This window comes from Lotus japonicus, chromosome 1 (assembly GCF_012489685.1).
Source record: "Lotus japonicus ecotype B-129 chromosome 1, LjGifu_v1.2".
In the NCBI taxonomy this organism is placed as follows: Eukaryota; Viridiplantae; Streptophyta; class Magnoliopsida; order Fabales; family Fabaceae; genus Lotus; species Lotus japonicus.
The window spans coordinates 127,195,413-127,213,901 of record NC_080041.1 but is presented as its reverse complement, the minus strand read 5'-3'; the positions used below and the strand labels follow the sequence as shown (position 1 = coordinate 127,213,901).

Genomic DNA, 18,489 nt, shown 5'->3' with positions numbered 1-18,489 from the left:
CTTATAGAGCATTTTCTTGAGTGTTATGTATCTGGTTTTTTCTTTGAACACATGTATCTGGTTAAGCTCTGGCTTAGAGGAAAAAAATCCAAGATATTCTGCAAAAAGCACTGATTGATAGGAAAGCCAATTTCCACTTGTTCTGTTTCCTGTTATCTGTGTAATGATAGCCAACGGCCATTTTCTTTTTCCTAATCTCATTTTTACTTCTTAATTCGGAGTGATCCACCTATCATTTACATTCCTCCTTTCCCACCTTTAAACCAGTCTCTACAAGTCTCAAATATGACATTTTATTAATCAATATGTTGATCATTGAATGGTTTGCATACAAAACTAGTAGCATGTCAGCAAATTTGCACCCATAAGACCCACTGTACCAGAGAAACTCAAAGCAACACATGATTTTGTGATTCAGTTGAGGGAAACTCAAAGCTATACATGAGTTTGTGATTTTAGTAACCAGAACATGTGTACTTCTCAACAGAACCTTCAATATAAGAATCGCAGCCATACATTGTAAGACATCAGTTCTGCAATTGTTATATCTTCACCCATTCTTCATCTCTCTTAAGCATGTAGTAGCTAATTAGCTATAGCTCCAAGATGATAATGTGATGGTAAACATTGAGACTCATTGCACCCATCTTCTCCTTCCTCTGTGTCCCAAAGGAAACTTGCATATGCAGCATGTACATGGCTGTATCATCAACCATATACTATGTCAGAACTTGTACTCAATATATGTAAACTGTCCAATTAGTCTAAAAATGTACAAGAAAATGAAAGTTTTGAGGCACATGATATACCTGTCTTCAGGAGAGGCTTGTGCTGCCCTTTCAAAATAGCTTGAGGCTCGTTCTTCATCATGATGTAGCTCCCAAACTAGCTTCCCATACTGTGATAGAACTTCTCCATCTTTTGGGTCTGCTAGTATGGCTCGCGAATAGTACTCCTCTGCTCCTTTAAGGTCATGTTTGCACTGTCAAAAGAAAAATTACAATCATCAACAAAAGCTTCCCCTAATAAAACAAAGTTTTGGTGTTGAAATGATTCTGATCTGTGTTAAGTTAATCTGAAAAAAGTTGTTAAAATAGCTTAGTAACACCCCCAAATTGAGGGTATCCACTGCTGACTGCAGTGATTGATCCCCTCGATGCAGGTGCTTACACTAAGCGGTAAACAGCTGGCCACAAAATTTGTTTCATTCCCATCGAGATTTGAACCCCGACTTCATGTTAAGGGCCGAGGTGAACAACTACCACGCCACGAGGTGTGGTTAATTGAGTTCTATAATTGATTGTAAAGTCAAAATCAGTTTTGGTAAAAAAATTTCATCAGTAAATTCAAGATATTAAAATTGATTCTAAAGAAAGAAAAGCTGATACAAACATAATTTGTGAGTTCCTTTCAAAAACAAGTAGAACATTAGAACATACCTGATACAAAAACTGAGCATAATTCCTGAGAAACAATGGATCCCCTGGACTTTCCTCTACCATTTTCTTATAATATTCTTCCACCCCATGCATATCTCCATCATTCCCACCAGAACCCATGGAACTATGATCACCACCTCCACCACCACCACCACCTCTGCATCCACCCATGCCATCACCAAAGCTACCAACACCAAGCCCCTTTGCAAGATACATTTCTCCCCCACCAACACCCTCTTCCTGGCCACCAAAACCCACCCTGCAAAATCCATCCTTCACTCCCAACAAATCTTCGGTCAACATAACACCACTGCCATTATTCACCACACTGAAATTCAAACCATCACCTTCCTTTTCCTCATACTCTGCCTCATCTTCAGTGTCACTTTCAACTTCATCTTCTTCCAGATATCCTCTGTGCTTAGAAAGAGTGAAAGATGGAATTGTTTCCAGTGTCAAACACCTTTGTCTCCCTGAAAACCTCTTAGGAGTGTCTATGTAACTGAACCTGTCTTCACTGCAAGAATTGTAGACCAAATCTTCTAAGTTCCCTTCAGACTGAACTCTTCTGAACCCTTTGTTCTGTCTGTCAAGGTCAGCAATGGAGGGAGATATTGGAGAAGAATTGCATGAGAATGGAGAAAGACCAAAGGATCCAATTTGACTGAAAGAACGCCTGTGTTGATGTTGAGGGACACTAGTTGGTGGAAGATGCTTCTGTGTGTGACATGATTCAGAGTGAAGAACATTACTAGGACTTTCTGTGAAGGAAGGTAGGAGAGAACCAAGAACTGGGGTAGATGAGCTTCTTAGAAGCATGCTTTCTGATTGAAGATGATAAGATAGATACTATGTGTGGTTGTCCCTTGCTTTTAAGGTTCAATTATAGAACACTGAGGAAAACAAACAAAACAAAACTTGTTAATTACTTGTTCAAGAAAAAACTAGAAACAGAGAAAAGCATGTAGTTTTTTTATGCTGCAAACTTTTTGGCAGATCTAAGAGGTAAAGTAAAGAATAATGATGCTGAAGAGATAAACCATGAACTGAGATTGGGGTTTCTAGAGGGAGGAAGAGAAGAAAGCAATACCTTTTTCTAGATTCCAAGGTGATGAGAGATCTTCTGTGCTGGAAAGATTTTTTGAGAGGCAGACAACAATTTAGAGCAATTTTTATAATTCCTTTTTTTTATTGGTATCCAAACCTTTATATAAAAGAGGGAGAGAACTGTAGAATCTTCATATATGGTGTGATGTGAACATGGTTGGTATAGTATTTTCTGCTCTATTATTTCAAAAAACAACATATTTTACTATTAGAATTTAGCTAAAGAATTTATGAAGGCTTTCTAGAAATATAATTAAATTAAATAGGTTTAATAAAGAAGGACAATCTTCACACACTTAGATGTAATATTTTTTTATTGGCAAATGTTAATTGTCATTTTTAGGGTTCGAATCCTTCACCCTTTACCCTCTCAAACCCTTATGTCCCCTAGTTCTTACCACTTGAACTAACTTTTGGGGATAGAGTTAGATGTAATATAAATTCTAGAAAGTGCCAACAACACACTTTTTTAAGCACATTCTTTATGATTGATCTATTTTTGAAATAGTTAATATATTTTTCTCACTTATTAAAGATTGTCTTGACTTTTTGAAAAACAAACCAAATACATATGTCGAAGAAGAATGTGCTAAAAAGAGTGTGTTGTTAATATTTCTCTATAAGTTTTTAATAGATGTACAATTATTTTACGCTTGAGAAATCTACCATATTGAGCGTGTAGAGTATTAAAGTTTCATATTAATTAGAAATATGACTAAATAAGTCTTTATAAATAAGAGGATAGTCCCCTGTCTAAACTAATTTTGCTTACAGTTAAACCTAATGAGTTTAAGTACTGGCTTATTTTTCAACAGTAGTTCATTTGGGATATTGATTGAGCGGTGGAAAAGGCATTTAGATCACTTTTTGATATGGTTCAAGTTGAACATGGAGCAAAATATCAATTTGTTGTTTTGTTTGGTTAAGCGGACGGTGCATATGGCTACTTGGAAAAGAGAAAAGTCATTGTCTTTTTCTTATAAAGTACAGCTAAAAGAACATGACAATAAAACGTGAACCGAGTACCACCAACCATCACATGGAGAGCATATCCTCCATGCAAATGGGATCCTTAAGACCTTAAGTAAGTCGTGCAAGTGCATTGATTCAATGTAGCAAAGGAAAGTGGCGCCTCTTAATTGACCTATACAATTGCTATGCTTCTCCTCTTCTTGTCCGTACACGTGGCTCTTATCATTGTTCTTGGACTCTTCTATTCTCACCAAAATTGAAGAATAATACCCTGTAAATCTTCCTAGAAAAGTTCTAGCAATTGGTAGGAAGAGAACTCTTTCTAATAGATCTGCTTTGAATACAAGTTTAACCAATCATATATTGGGAGATTTTTCTTATGGCGTCTACAAAAAAGTTTCTCTAGTTAAGTAGTCATGAGATCAAACTTTTACCTTCCTTTATTCAATTACTACTAGTACTTACTTATTTGAAGTGCTTTCACATATGATTTGAGTTGCTGACTTAATTGTAATGCTACAATTTTTTATGAATGATGCGGGCTTAACAGCCCAAAAGTATAGCATAAAGCAAACAACAACTATAAACCCTACAATAAACAGTAACCGCTCTATCTAATAAAAAAAGGTGCTGAACAAAAGTTAGGAAGAGAGTACAACATTTTCGCTTCCATTATGAACCACAGACCATGCTTAGCTAACGTGTGTTACTGAGAGGCCGTTTGGATACCATAAATAAGCTCTTATTACAGCTTTTTCACTAGAAAAAAGCTAGAGCTTATTAAAAAGTGGTGTTTGGATAATTTATTTTAACTTATTAAAAAGCTTCTTAAAGATCTTTTTGAAAAGCTGGGTCCTGAAGCTTATTTTTTCTGCTTTTTCGGGAAGCTGTTACCTAAAACTTTATTGACAAAATTACCCTTAGCAAAATATCAGAATGACAAGCCTTGTCCTACATTTCAATTCTCTCCATCTGAAACACTAAACCCTAGCACACAAATGGTTCCCCACTGAATCTCGTCGCCGCCGCCATCACGGCCTCCGCCGCCGTCACGATCGACGTTCTTTGGATTCAACTCATCGACATTCTCATTCGAATTGAATCAGTTCATCAAAACCCAATCGTGCAATTCCTTTTCTCTCTATTTCTCCTACCAAGGTGCGTCTTCGTCTGTTTCGAATTCATCAAATTGCAACTCTGTTTTCATTATCTTGAATTCATCAAATTGGGATTTATATGTTATAATCTGATTAGGGTTTGATAATTGATCCTGCTTATGTTATCAATTTTGAGAGATTCACTTTCTGTTGGTGGTTCTGTTCTTTGCCAATTTCGAATTCATCTGGTTGCATTCTGATTTTTGTGATTTTCATTTTGTGTGAATTTGTTCCCCAAATTTCCAGTTCAACATTGTGATTGAAATTGAAATCACCACACTGAAATTTCCAGTTTATAATTACATGGATCTGTATGTGTCTTATGTAGTTATGTTAGATTTTATTTCTTATTTCTTTGTTCTGTTTCCCTGTAGTAGATTTGTTATGATTAACTTATGGCTAGTGATCATGGTGCTATATATATGCTTTGAGACTTTGTTAATGTCATCTTCTGATCATTTTAAGCTTAGTGGTTAACAAGTGATAAGACTACGTGTGATGATTGTTTAACTTTGAGGAACAATGATATGGTAAACACTAATTAAAGTGTGACAATTTGAAGCATTTTAACACTATAAAGACCAACAAAACAAAATTGAAGCAAAGGATTAAAGCTAAAGAAAATTGAATTGGGTGATTCTTTCAAAGTTGAATGCTTCATTGCATGGTGGAACTGTAATTTGCAGAACTTGACAACACCCCATTTTGATTTTCTACTTTAATTTGCACAGCTTGAAACAAAGAGAATTTTGCTTAACATTTTTAAGGAAAAGCAGAAGAAAAGTGCTGAAGCTTCTACAATACCAAGTTTCTACAAGAAGGTATGTGAAAGCATTGCTTGTTCACACTCATTTTGGTATGTTACACCCACTTATCAATGGTAGGTTTGATTTTTAGCTTCTTTTGCTTCTAAGTTTGATTCTGTTTTCTACTTTCTTTTTTCTTTTTTCTCAATTATCAATGGCATCATCATCTATGTACTGTGTTCTCTGGTAGCATTTCATTTCATGGACAAGTTGAAACGGTTGCTGTTTTGATTGCTAATTTCCTTATGTAAATTTTAATATTCCATTTGTATGCACTGTCAAGAATTCAAGAAAGATAGTTAGTTAACTTGCAATATTAATTGAATTGAATGATGTGCTTACCATTCACTTATATACTGTTTCTTAAAGCTTGTTGAAATGTCTCAAGTTCATGTGAAACGAAAGAGAGCAGATTGGAGTGATAAGAATCTTGGAATTTTTTTGAAAGTGTGCGTTGAAGAGGTACGTGCTGGGAATAGACCTCACACTCACTTTACAAGAACTGGATGGGCAAATATACAAGCCAAGTTCAACAATGCCACAAAGTTAGCATATGATTATAAAAAATTTAAAAATAAGTGGGATCATTTGAAAGTAGATTGGGCATTATGGACAAAGCTTAATGCAATAGAATCAGGTCTTGGTTGGGATGCAACTAAGAGAACAGTAGCTGCTAGTGATGAATGGTGGGAGGCCAAAATCAAGGTATGTGTGATGACTGTTTATTTCAGCTATTGTATTTGCATGATCTGCTCTACAATTTCCTGAGTTTTGCAAGTGTTAATCCTTGTTTTTCTTTTTCACAGGAGAGTCCTGAGGTTGGAAAGTTTAGAGATGAAGGTCTGAAATTTTTTCCTGAGATGGAAATTTTATTCAAGGGTGTAGTTGCTACTGGTCTTGCAGCATATGCTCCATCTGAAGATTCAAGAGACTCTCACGGTCAAAGCATTGGAGTGGAAGAGTCATTTGATGCTGATATTGATGAGGCCGAAACAGAAGAGCATGGGATTGAGGTAGAAATGACAGCGCAACCATCATCTTCAGTATAAATATTTATTTATAAAATAACTTAAATAATTGTACTAATAAATAGTTTAATGATAAATTTTTTAGTATTTAAATATTTGAATCTATTAATATTAAAATCATGACCTTTTTCGTAATTTTATAAAATAAAAGTGCTTATACAAATGTATCCAAACGCCACTTTCTACTTGAATAAGCACTTATGTATGTGTGCATCCAAACGCTAAATAGCTTATTTAAGAGGAGCTTTTTCATTTAGAGCTTCTACAAAAAGCTCTTTTTCTATAAGAGCTTATAAAGAAGCTCATCCAAACTGCCTCTGAATTGACCTTCTTAAAGACATGACCCCAAGCTATCTGAGTGAAAGAACCTAAAAGGTGACGAATTTGGGTGACAAGCGGAGTACAAGGGTGGCGACTAATTTTTTTTTTTTTTTACAAGAGGAAGATCGTCATTTTTCTAAATTTGCTATGTATATGTTGTTAAAGAATAAATTTTGCTTTTTTTTGATTTTTTTTTCTTAATGGTTAGCATCTAAAAGGTGCATTGGTGGCACTTCAAACCCAGCAACGTTGAAATTTCATAGAGCAAATATTGAAAATTTGCTACACCGAACTCGTCCAGAGTTGAATAAAACTGAAATTTTGATATGAGGTTCATAAGACCGGTAACTTCATTATGAAATACTGGACCAATGAGAATGTTTGAGGTAAATGCTACAACGTTGAGAGATGAGAACGCAACAATGTTGGCCAACAAGTAGCGTTGGAGTTCGTAGAAAACAATTTTTTTCATAAATATAACTTCTACTTGTAGGTTTAAGAGGTTGGATTGTTAGAGCTTAGGATTCTTGGTGCAGCTATGCCTTAAGGAGATGAGTGGGAACTCCTCTAGAAGTTCATTGCTTCATTTCCCTTAGGTTTCATCTTCTAATTCCCCCCTTTATATGTGTTGCATTCTATTTTTGTACATGGTTATGTAATTCTTTATTAGCTTAAATATGTTTTAAGTCTCTAACTTTGTACGATAAATTAAATTGAGTCTCTGAAAAATAATGTATTTGAATGTCATCCATGGGAATTTTTTTATCATGTCACTAATTTTGACTATTCAATGGTTCACGTGACAAGTCTAATTTGCTTTTCACATAAGTTTTAGTCTCTGTAAAATATTTTAATCACATCTGATCCATGTCTTTGGTAAATGGTAGGAGTTTTAGCATCAGGAGAGACACTTCCACTTTATCAAGTTGACTTTTGTATGAAGACCTCTCATACATGGTTAAACAAGCATATAGTAAGAGAGACTCACGACCATAATGGAGAATTGTTAATTAAGAATTTTACCAAAACTCAGAGTCCGATCAGAGGTGATTAATGGTGGGTGAGGGATGAGTGTCATGGTGGCTCACTACAACGTCACAATGGCCTCTTAAATTAAACAAATTTTTTCAATAACGAAAAAAAAAATGACAATTTTAGATTTTTTTTTTGAAAATTCAATTTTTGATTAGAATGCATAAGTTTAGAAAAAACATTCCCAAATGATAGCTCAAGAGGTAAGATTTATGAGACATATGAGTTTGGGTGAGGATGTCAAGAGATCAATTCCTAAAAAAAAATATTTAACCCTTAATTTATTTTTTGTTTTGTGACAAATATTTTTGAGCAAAATGAAAACCTAGGCCAATCTAACCAAGTAAGCATGCATTTACTTAAATTAAAAGTTGAGAGGGTTAAAAACTATAACCGTCCCTGTACTTTGGGCGAGATTTGAAAACCGTCCCTCGCTGAAAAATTATCTGAGAACCGTCCTCAGACTTTCAAAAACAAATTTGACCCGTTCCTCCGGCCGCCTTGCCTCCGGCCAATGCTGACATGTCCTTCCACGTCAATTAATGAGATCTGACGTGGAAATTTTTTTTATATAATTTTTTTCTAATTATTATTACTAATTAATCAATTAATCACCCAACACCAAAATCTTATCCCCTCTCTTTCTCATTCCGATCGAAATACATCTTTCACACACATCCTTCACTCTTGCGAAAATCAAATCAAAACATCAAAATCCCTAAACATCAATTCATACAACACATCAAATCCCCTCTCAACCCTAAATCAAATCACGTTATTTCCCCAACCTCTGAACCTCTTCTCCTTCTTGTACCTGGGGTTCGATTCTCACCCCATTGTTCTTCCTTCAATTTTTTAGCCTCTCCTTCCATCCTCAGAACCCAGCGCTCTTCATCATCTACAAGACTTCCAGAATTATGGCAACTATTGTCGATGAAATTTGGGTTAAGTTTCCCTACAAGTACTTCGGATCCTCTACCAGATTTGAAGGCCCGCCAACACATGTTCAAGGTAAGGGCCAACAAGAGAAGGAATAGAACAAGGGCCAACAAGCCGCAAAGAGAGACGAGGGATCAGTGATGAGATCTGAGAGAAAGCCGAGAGGTGAGAGACGGTGGACCTGGTGGCATGTGGCAGAGATGGCAGACGAGAACCCTAGAAATCCCAACCCATAAACCGCAACCCCAAAAGCCTAGATCCAGATCTGAAACCCTCTATGTCTGTTTCTTCTTTTGGTTCACAAAGCAACCATCTGAAAACCCTCCATGTCTGTTTCTTCTTCTGGGTTCACTTCGCACCTCTCTCTGCAGCACTGTGAATGTATTGCTTGAAGGAAGATGAGGGTTTAATTTTTCTAATTTGGAGTTTGGATGAAGGTGAGGATTGTGGTTCTGGGCTTTCATCAGGGTGGGAGAGATGTGGGTGAAAGAGAGATGAGGGTGAAGGAGAGAATGCAGATAAAGGATGAAGATTGAAGAAGCATGTGGAGAGAAGATGATCCGTGAGGATGAAAATAAGGATTGTTTGTTTTAATTAATTATTTTTCAGTTTTATGTTAGGATTAAATGATTAATTAGTAATAATAATTAGGAAAAAAGAATTATTCAAAAAAAAAATTTCCACGTCAGATCTCATTAATTGACGTGGAAGGACATGTCAGCGTTGGCCGGAGGCAAGGCGGCCGGAGGGACGGGTCAAATTTGTTTTTGAAAGTCTGAGGACAGTTCTCAGATAATTTTCCGGTGAGGGACGGTTTTCAAATCTCGTCCAAAGTACAAGGACGGTTGTAGTTTTTAAGCCAAGTTGAGAAAGAAAGAACAACAGAAACAACAGGGTGAAGGAAGTAGCATTGTTAAGCAGGTCCGTGATCATCTTCCTTCATTCTCTGTAAGCTAATTAGGGTTTTCATGATTTATGCTTTTCCCCAATTTCTCGTCACTATTTTACAACCTCTATTACATTTTCTGATCCATATTCATCAGAACATCGCAATTCATTTACCGACCGACAGTGTCGTGCAGTAGTAGTACGAGATTTGTTGACTGATCATGTTGGCCAAGAGACTAGGCTCATTTTTCAAACTCTCTCCAAAACCTCAGGTTTCTAGGTGAGTTCGCTGCTGCTTCTTCTTCTATTTCCATGTGTTACTGAATACTCGTTTATTAATTATTAATTTGGGTGATTCAGAATTTGCAATTTTTTTACTTCTGTGATTTCATTTCATTAGAGGTAAATTTATATGTTTGTGGATGAAGGTTGCAAGAAGTTAGGATTTTCAGGTTACATTTCGATTGATGGAAAATGCTAAACTGGATTGGGATAGTGAGGGGGGGGGGGTGTCTGGGATGATATGAGATAAAGCATGTGAAGCCTGGATACATAAGATGGCATGCCCGTGATATACGTTATGATGCAGATATGGGAAATTCTTTAAATGCACAATATTTGTTAAGAGATAGTACTAGTTTCTCATCAATACATAGCGCGTGAGACCCGAAGGTTATGGAAGGTGCAAATAGAGGATGTGCGAGTCCAGATGAGCTACAATGAAGTCGCTGAATAAGGATGATGTGTGAGACCTAGCCGGTCCAAGCGAGACCAGTGACACCAGCAAAGGCCAAGAGAGGCCAGAATGGATGTGCAAGACCAGCGATCCAGCAAGCCCTAGCTGGCCTTTCCTATTTTTGTCTGCTACGTGAGTTGTATGCAGAGTGGCAGTAGTTGGGGGGGGGGGGGGTGTAGGGTTAAAACAAACTTTTCCAATTGTATAAGTCCAACATGTTGTATCTTTTTCGTGGCTAGCTCTATTTTTGTGGGTTAGGCCATATTGGAGTTGTATCCCAAGAATGTCAGACAAAAAATTCAGAAATAAAAGTTTCAAGGACACTTCCTGGATGCTTATCCAGGCATATCATATGCATATAGGTTCCCGTTAAGCATAAGACACTAATACTTCACCAGTTTTAGAGTATATGGGCTTCTTTTGGTGAAACCAACTTATTATTCACTAATCTCCTTATCATTCTGTATGCTTCCAAAATAAATAGAATAGGAAGTATTCAAGTTCAAACAACGGCATGATAATTTTATTCTATTACAATACTTCATTTGATTTCACCATCATTAAATGCCCAAACGTAACTATAGTGTTCTTATAGTGTAAATACTTTTTATCCCTACTCTGTTGAAATGCCCCCTTCTTGCCTGAATGTTCACCTGCTTGTCCGGTTCCCGTGCCTTCACTGAAATTATAATATGAATGATAACATGGTCATTGATTGTGATTACCAAATTTAAACTTTTGCAGTTCCACGAGGAGTGTGGATGAAGAGAAGAGCAAATATTATGGCCGTAAGGCAGTTCAATTTCTTTTGATTACTACTACAGGTGGTGTTGCTCTGAGTGCTCTAGATGACCTTGCTATCTATCATAGCTGTAGCAGGTACATGTTGAGTTTTATTGTGGTATTCTATGTTAAGAGGATAATTGTTACTTTAATCTCATAGGAATGCATTTGGCAGATTTGAGAAAATTGTTAAGAACTGCAAATACTGTGGTTTAGACGTTAGAATAAGGAGCCCAAAATAAACTTTACAATTTAATGTACTGATCTATGATAGTTCCTGTCTCCCATCTTCCTCCTCTTTGTGAAAACTGAAATTCGGCATACCCCTCCTACATAAAAACAACTAACATTGATGATGGTTATATTAAGAGCATGATCGTTTTAATACGTAAGTTTAGCATCTAAATTTGCAGTTGTCTTTTGTTTCAATATAACTCAGTAACGCGTTTTCGTTTTTCACATAATAGAAAAAAAGAAGTGCATGCAAACCAGATCTGTAAGACTAAGTTAATGATTCACTCTAGGATGGTTCTCATTGAGGAACGAAGGCTTCTAAGCTATTTGTTCTTCTTTCTTTCCTTTTCTTCGTACTTTCCAGCATTATAATATGATAAATAGTATTCTAATTGATGTAAAAACAATCACTATTTTCAAATTCTGTACCCTCTCATGCCACCTAGTAAATTCTTATATCATATTATATTTGTAACTTGCTTTCATCTTAATATAGTTGATACTGGATATTGGCTTTTTGAATTCTTTTTTGAGATCCTATGACTGATACTTATGACTTATCACCTAAGGAGTTTTCTGAACTATTGTTCTTTATATTTCAAGTTGAAAATTTGAGCACCTGGGCAGCTCCTAAAATTATTCACTGCGAAATTTGCAGCAAGGCCATGGAGAAGGTGAGCAAGAACCAGGCAGTAATAGATGCTATTGGAGAACCGATTGTTAAAGGCTCTTGGTACAATGCATCTCTTGCAGTAGCTCACAAGAGGCATTCTGTGTCCTGCTCATTTCCTGTTTCTGGACCACAAGGCACAGGTCTCTTACAGCTAAAGGCTGTTCGCAATGGAGGTTAGCAATTAAAAGATTTGCTCTTATAATTATAATGGCAACATTTTATATAAATTATCAGTTAACTGCATTACTCTTTAATACAATAAAAAGTTATCCACACCCCAAATCCACCCACACCCAAAAGAGTGATAGGAACATAATAGAATAGAGAGAAATGAGAGATATGATAAGCAAAGAAGAAATTATAAGAAGAGAAAGTGAGTATGAATGTATCAAAACCTTCTGTAGTACTGCCATAATATGCTAGCTATATGCATTTGCTTGCATATTGACATATTACACGTTTGCTTGTGAATTCTTCATGACATTATAAGATATGATATGTTTGGAAGGTGGGGGACAATGAGGGATGTCAGTTTTAAAGCTATAACAGAAATGATCATTGGTTTTGGCTTCTTTGAAACAGATGACAGTTGGTCTTCATATTATCTTGCTCGTGATTGGGATATTTTAATCATGGATGCTCTCCTCCATGTACCTGGGAATGAGGAGAGGCATCGAACGTTTCGGATTAATATCTCCGACAACTTGCCTCCTTCTCCTGCTTGCCCTGAGTGCGTTCGTCCTCCATCAGAACAGTCTGATCCAAACTCAAGTTCCAATCAATAATATTAAGTTTAAGTGATTGATTTAGCTATAAATAACTTATTCTTGTTTGAAACCTTTCACATGATTTTGAGGCTAGGAGGACGTCAATATTTGGTTTTGATGGAATAAATCTTCAAGTATTATTCTTCGGATGCAATATTTTGTAATATCATTATTCACTTTATTTCATGAAAATAAACGTTGGCTTGCGGAATGATGTTCTGCATTATTCCTATTCCTTATAATCTTGCTACTGATATTTTGAGATTGACATTTGTATTTTTCTTTTCTACCTGAGTCCTCTAGTTTTGTTTGGTGACTTTGGTCGGTCTATTGGCACATATAATTCAAGTCTATTTCACCAGAAAGATGTTTTTTAAGCACACTTTATAATATATTGCTTTACTTTTTTAAAAAATTAACGCATTTATCTCATAAATTTATCACATTGGTAAAAAAATGGTCAGTTTTTTCTTGGTCAAAAAATGGTCAGTTTATTGAATGCAAAACTTTCACCTTGTGAGGGGGAAACTCTGACCAGGGGATGAAGCCCAGTTGAGGGCCAGGGCTGAACTTGCTAGGTCTGAGACCATAGCTAGTAAGGTCCAAAGCCCAAAAAGCTAAGCTTGTCCTAAAAAAAGGGATTTTTATTTCAAAGATGAAATTTTCAATTTTTTTCTTCTAAAATTCTATTTCACTTTTGTTCAAAAAATAATAATTCTATTTCACTTCAATTTTCAGTTATACTTTAAAATTAATTATGCATATTTCTGTTTCAAAAAAAAAATTATGCATATTTCAATCGATTAGCTTAACCCCTATCAACTTTGAGCCCCGAGCTTTCAATTGAAAACAAACATTTCACCTTAATTAGTTTTTCCACTCACTTATCAAATACTCCCTCCGGTCCTATTTATAAGCATGAAAGAGAAGAAAAATCTTGGTCCTTTTTATAAGAACCAAATGGAAGTTTGAGCTATATTAATTAATTTTTTCCAATGATGCCCTTATTAATTCTAACTTGTAAAATGTGTCTCATTAATTATTCTCTCTTTTCTACTTTTCAACACTAATAACAAAGGGTAATTTTAGAAGTTCATTTTAATTTAAGACAAATTTAATACATTTTATCTAGTTTAACTACATTTCTTAAACTATGTGAATTTTTTTTTTGTGCCTTATAAATAAGACCGGAGGGAGTATAGTATTACTTTTTAACTTTGATTCTTTAGTTTATTTCCTTCCACTATCTACCAAAAAAAAAAGTTTATTTCCTTCCACTCTTCCTACCACGTGTCCTTGTTGTTCCTAGGCCATGGACAAACGTTGTTGGAGTTAACACGTGGCGGGTATCAAAGGTAGCTTGTCCTTGTCCCATTCCATTTGGGTGTGTGCCCTTAGAATTGGATGCAAGAGCTCTTGATTTGAAAACGACAGCGTATTTACCCGAGCCTTGTGCGGCCTTGGCCCCCACTCTTGTCGGGTTGTCGTTTGGACCCATATTCAAGAGTATGGTCCTACTACACTTGCAACCATCTTGAAGGATCTTTCATGAACACTATGCTTATTAGTATATTTGTTAATGGTTCTAATTTTATTATTGGTTGTATCATAGACATAAAAAATAGGAAATAGCTTATTATAGAAGATGAGTGTGATTATATATAACTATCCCTTTCACGTTTTTTTCCTAAGAAAACTAAATTTAACATGCACCAAATTATATCATAAACATAAATGAATTGTAATATTAATTGAAGTTTCCCACAATGTCAAAGTTTTATAATCCTGGACATTAGCCCATAGCTTAGTTCATGGGGGTTTCTATCAAAGACAAAAGGAATTTTAAAAAATAAATCAAATAAATTGTGGTAATTTTGGATGTTTTCGTATGAAAGACAAAAAAAATAAGAGGAAAAAGAAAAGATAGAAAGGTGGACTAGGGAGACATCAGACATTGATTGAGGCGCAGAAAGCAGACACGTGGGTCACTGCTAACAGTTATGCTATGCTGAACTCTTGTTTTTTCTATGGAAGTATAACTAGTTATGAGACTAATTTCTCGAGACTCAAATATCATTTATGTGAACAAATGTTTCTCTAAACGCAACGCGATCACTTGATTGAATCCGGACTAAATGGTTAAGTAGCTGAGCTATATTCAAAGTGTTCAATGTTGGTATACTAAACTCTTGTTGATCACGCCATCCATGACTGATTCAATATGTATCAAACCAAGGTGTAACTGTCACCTTCTTCAATCTTCATCCAATCCAATCCCATCCCCTGAATCAAATTCAAACCTCTCTCTCTTACCTAACCCATCACTCTTCTTCTTCTTCTTGTTTCCATTATTATAGCTTCAAAATCATTTATTTGTTGAAGGCCATGCAGGGTAGTGATGAAAACATGGTCCTTTCCTCAGAGGATTCTTCATCCCCAGATGAGACTGAGTGTCACCTTCAATTGGGTCTCTCCTTGTCCCTCTCTCCCTATGCCACTTCTTCTTTAAGCAGCAGAAGCAGGACTAGTTCTCATTCTCATTCTGTTCTCACCAATAACGCTCCCACCAGGTACTAAATCATCTTATACACCCTTAATCTCCATCTTCATGCTTCTCATTGCTTTCAACTTCAACTTTGAGTCAGTTGTAGTAATCTTTGAATCGATTCAGAAATTGGTTGATGGCGCTTCATTGGTGTTTAAGTATACTTGAATCATAATATCTACATACACACACATGTACATATACAAGGTGATTCCAACAATTGAATCATGTGATACAAACCTTATCCTCATGTACCATAAATTTGAGATCAAATCAACATTCATATTGAAGTTGTGGGGTAGTTTTCTTACATTAAAATTTTGTTTACTTTTCCAAAAAACTGGTTTGTGTGTGTAAGACTCTTCGTTTCGTTTTGTGATGTTTCTAGTTGTAATTTTTCTCAATGATGGCCATGGTGAATTACCCTCTATAGAAACATAATTCATAAACTACTTCTCAATTTTACTACAATTTCCTTGCTAATGGGATAGTCATTTATGCTATGACCTTTTTGCTTTCAGTCAAGTAGTTGGATGGCCCCCTCTCAGAGCATATAGGATGAACAGCTATAATAGCCATGCAAAATCCCAAGTCACTGAAGTATTCAATTCTATGGTTGAGAACAGTAAGGCCAATATTGCTGTGGTAAGGAAGAGTTCTGACAATGGCAGTGTTGATAATAGTATCATTGGCAAAGAAAACAGAAACCCCAGGACCAGGAGTTCCCTGTTTGTGAAAGTAAAAATGGATGGGGTACCAATTGGAAGGAAGGTTGATTTAAGTGCTCATAGTTCTTATGAAACCTTAGCTCAAAGCTTGGAGGATATGTTTAATGAACCAAATACAGTTCTCACTTGCAAAGGTGAGTTTTCTTTGTTTATACTCCTAATAAAGAAGTTGCAACTCCTGCATGAGATTACATCATGTTTTAATGAACATTGAGATTTATATGCCAGGGGAATATCTTGTTAACCTTTGGCATTTCATTTCTTGTGTCCACTAAATATGACACCGTGATAATTTCTTGGTTACTCTCTTTCTAACTTTGCTGAATCGAAGCATACAAGTGATTGACTATTGTTCAAACACACATTTGCAGATTAAAAAAAGATAAAAAAGTGAAAAGTATGCGTGGATTACTATGTTTAAGTGGTAATGGAAGGGTTTACAAAATAGATATCCTATGTGCTGCTTTTATTTGAACTCTATCTCATCATATCAGTTTTGTAACATTTAAGCTATCGAACTAGAGAAAATTTCAGTTCTGCAAAAAAAAAAACCACCTAACAACATGATGTTATGTTTTCATCAAAAAAATTCTGACATGTTATTCTTTCTATCTGTCACTTTTGAGTTTTGCTTTTGGGATAGATGATAGCTTAGCGCTTATTTGTCTTTTCACTGTTTACGGTTCCTTTTTCCCTAATGTCCTGCCATCATCGTCAGTTGGACTAAATGGAGTGAATCATGGTATTATAGCTGGAGCAGATAGGCACTCAAAATTGTTTGATGGATCTTCCAACTTTGTGCTTACTTATGAAGACAAGGAAGGAGACTGGATGCTTGTTGGAGATGTTCCTTGGTGGTATGTATTCGGTTCATGATGATCCTTGAGTTCTTCTCTCTCAAGTTTTTTTTTTTATAGGCAATGTTAGTTGTTAGTAATGTTAGTAAATTAGTCTTTCCTCAGGGTTCGAACCCTGGACCCTTCACCCTTTATCCCGCCCAACCCTTATGTCTTCTAGCTCTTACCACTTGAGCTAACCCTTCACCCTTCTCTCTCAAGTGATATCATTGACGCGCATTTTTTTTCCTATCTAGCTAAAATTTGCTTTGTCAGTTATTTTTCGAATAGTATGCTATTTAGTTTGGTCTGGCTTCAAATAGTATGTTTATTTTTATTAGTGCGTAATCCGGATATCTTTTATTAGAGCTTACCTTTCCCTGAAAAAAGAGAATAAAATGAGCAATTGTAAATTTGTAACTAGTTGCAATTGATGAATACATGATTCATGTATATTCATGCTTCATTTTTCTTCTTGCATTGTTGATGTAGAACTTCTTGTTCAATTTGATTTAATATTTATCTACTTTTGTCCTTAAATTGGCTATCAGGATGTTCATTAGCTCTGTTAGGAGGCTAAGAATCATGAGGACATCTGAGGCTAATGGACTTGGTAAGTAGAAGCCTTATTATTCACAACACAGATTATTTCCTCGTTTTTCTTTCTCTGACTTAGCTACTAATTTGCACCACCAGATTGGAAGAACAGAACAGCAGATTGAAAAGCAAGCTCATATAGATAAGGTTTGCAATTTTGCATGTGTTAAGATACAGAAATGTATAGCACAAAAAGAAGGAATAAGTATGGGAGAAATAACTGAGACAGTAAATATGAGATGCTTGTTACCTTATCAAATTTAGATTACTTTCCCTTTTACTGCAGTTTTCATTTGAATTTTCAAGCTATTTTCCCTGTTTATTAGAATCAGTGTCTTACTCTTAAGTTTGCCAAAACTCTTGAAAATAGTATGTGAGACGAATAGTAAGGATGCACACACATACGGCATACCACCCTCTGGTTAGCACTTGAGATATTGGTATATTGGACTGGCATGATGGATTGGCAATAAACACGAACATGGACAAGAACTATTAAGGACTTAGTGTCACTTCAGATACCAGTTAAGTGCAAGGTGAACGAACATTTATCTAAATTCATGAAAAGAGTTACGTTCATTTTTTGTCTTAAAATGCATGCTATCAACAGTTTGCTCTGGCATCAATGGATTTTCTTATTAAAGGACATTGTCCATAGGTTCACGAGCTGTCTATTTTATTTTTCTTTTAACATAGTTAAAATATATATTAAGGTTTCTTCTACATCAATATTTTTTTGTCAAGAACATCAAGTCTACAAGCACAAGCAATGTTGTGGGATTTTAGGAAGAATGGTTGCCTGGAATTGCAGTGGCGCCCATTTTTTATGTAAATAAGATTTCGACTAACAGGCAATGCAGTTCTATTTTAATTCATTTATAGCTATTAGTTTAGCACTATT

At 35.6% G+C, this 18,489-nt stretch overlaps 4 protein-coding genes across 11 annotated transcripts; 3 read left to right on the top strand and 1 right to left on the bottom strand.

Moving 5' to 3' along the window:
* Positions 1-271: 271 nt before the first annotated feature.
* LOC130730491 (uncharacterized) lies at positions 272-2,685 on the bottom strand. Its single transcript, XM_057582515.1, has 4 exons — positions 2,530-2,685; positions 1,440-2,332; positions 810-982; positions 272-700 (listed from the first exon to the last, which is right to left on the bottom strand). The coding sequence occupies exons 2-4, from the start codon at positions 2,256-2,258 to the stop codon at positions 586-588; spliced, it is 1,107 nt and encodes a 368-aa protein (XP_057438498.1). The 5' UTR covers positions 2,259-2,332; positions 2,530-2,685; the 3' UTR covers positions 272-585.
* A 1,558-nt stretch (positions 2,686-4,243) lies between these two features.
* Positions 4,244-6,641, top strand: LOC130732639 (L10-interacting MYB domain-containing protein-like). Of its 2 annotated transcripts, XM_057584648.1 has the most exons (4): positions 4,244-4,676; positions 5,407-5,496; positions 5,851-6,186; positions 6,288-6,641. In XM_057584648.1, the coding sequence occupies exons 3-4, from the start codon at positions 5,860-5,862 to the stop codon at positions 6,528-6,530; spliced, it is 570 nt and encodes a 189-aa protein (XP_057440631.1). In that variant the 5' UTR covers positions 4,244-4,676; positions 5,407-5,496; positions 5,851-5,859; the 3' UTR covers positions 6,531-6,641. The 2 variants fall into 2 exon arrangements, with proteins under 2 accessions (XP_057440631.1, XP_057440632.1); XM_057584649.1 differs by lacking the exon at positions 4,244-4,676 and having other exon boundaries at positions 5,246-5,496.
* A 2,970-nt stretch (positions 6,642-9,611) lies between these two features.
* LOC130730489 (uncharacterized) lies at positions 9,612-13,136 on the top strand. 5 transcript variants are annotated; one of them, XM_057582511.1, is made up of 5 exons: positions 9,612-9,722; positions 9,845-9,969; positions 11,170-11,304; positions 12,101-12,288; positions 12,698-13,136. In XM_057582511.1, the coding sequence occupies exons 2-5, from the start codon at positions 9,911-9,913 to the stop codon at positions 12,898-12,900; spliced, it is 585 nt and encodes a 194-aa protein (XP_057438494.1). In that variant the 5' UTR covers positions 9,612-9,722; positions 9,845-9,910; the 3' UTR covers positions 12,901-13,136. The 5 variants fall into 5 exon arrangements, with proteins under 5 accessions (XP_057438494.1, XP_057438492.1, XP_057438495.1 ...); XM_057582509.1 differs by having other exon boundaries at positions 9,644-9,749; XM_057582512.1 differs by having other exon boundaries at positions 9,708-9,749; positions 9,874-9,969.
* A 1,835-nt stretch (positions 13,137-14,971) lies between these two features.
* On the top strand, positions 14,972-18,311 carry LOC130730488 (auxin-responsive protein IAA11-like). 3 transcript variants are annotated; one of them, XM_057582508.1, is made up of 6 exons: positions 14,972-15,118; positions 15,274-15,452; positions 15,949-16,289; positions 16,907-17,012; positions 17,543-17,604; positions 17,688-18,311. In XM_057582508.1, the coding sequence occupies exons 1-6, from the start codon at positions 15,104-15,106 to the stop codon at positions 17,711-17,713; spliced, it is 729 nt and encodes a 242-aa protein (XP_057438491.1). In that variant the 5' UTR covers positions 14,972-15,103; the 3' UTR covers positions 17,714-18,311. The 3 variants fall into 3 exon arrangements, with proteins under 3 accessions (XP_057438491.1, XP_057438489.1, XP_057438490.1); XM_057582506.1 differs by having other exon boundaries at positions 14,975-15,118; positions 16,874-17,012; XM_057582507.1 differs by having other exon boundaries at positions 14,983-15,452; positions 16,874-17,012.
* The last annotated feature ends 178 nt before the right edge of the window (positions 18,312-18,489 follow it).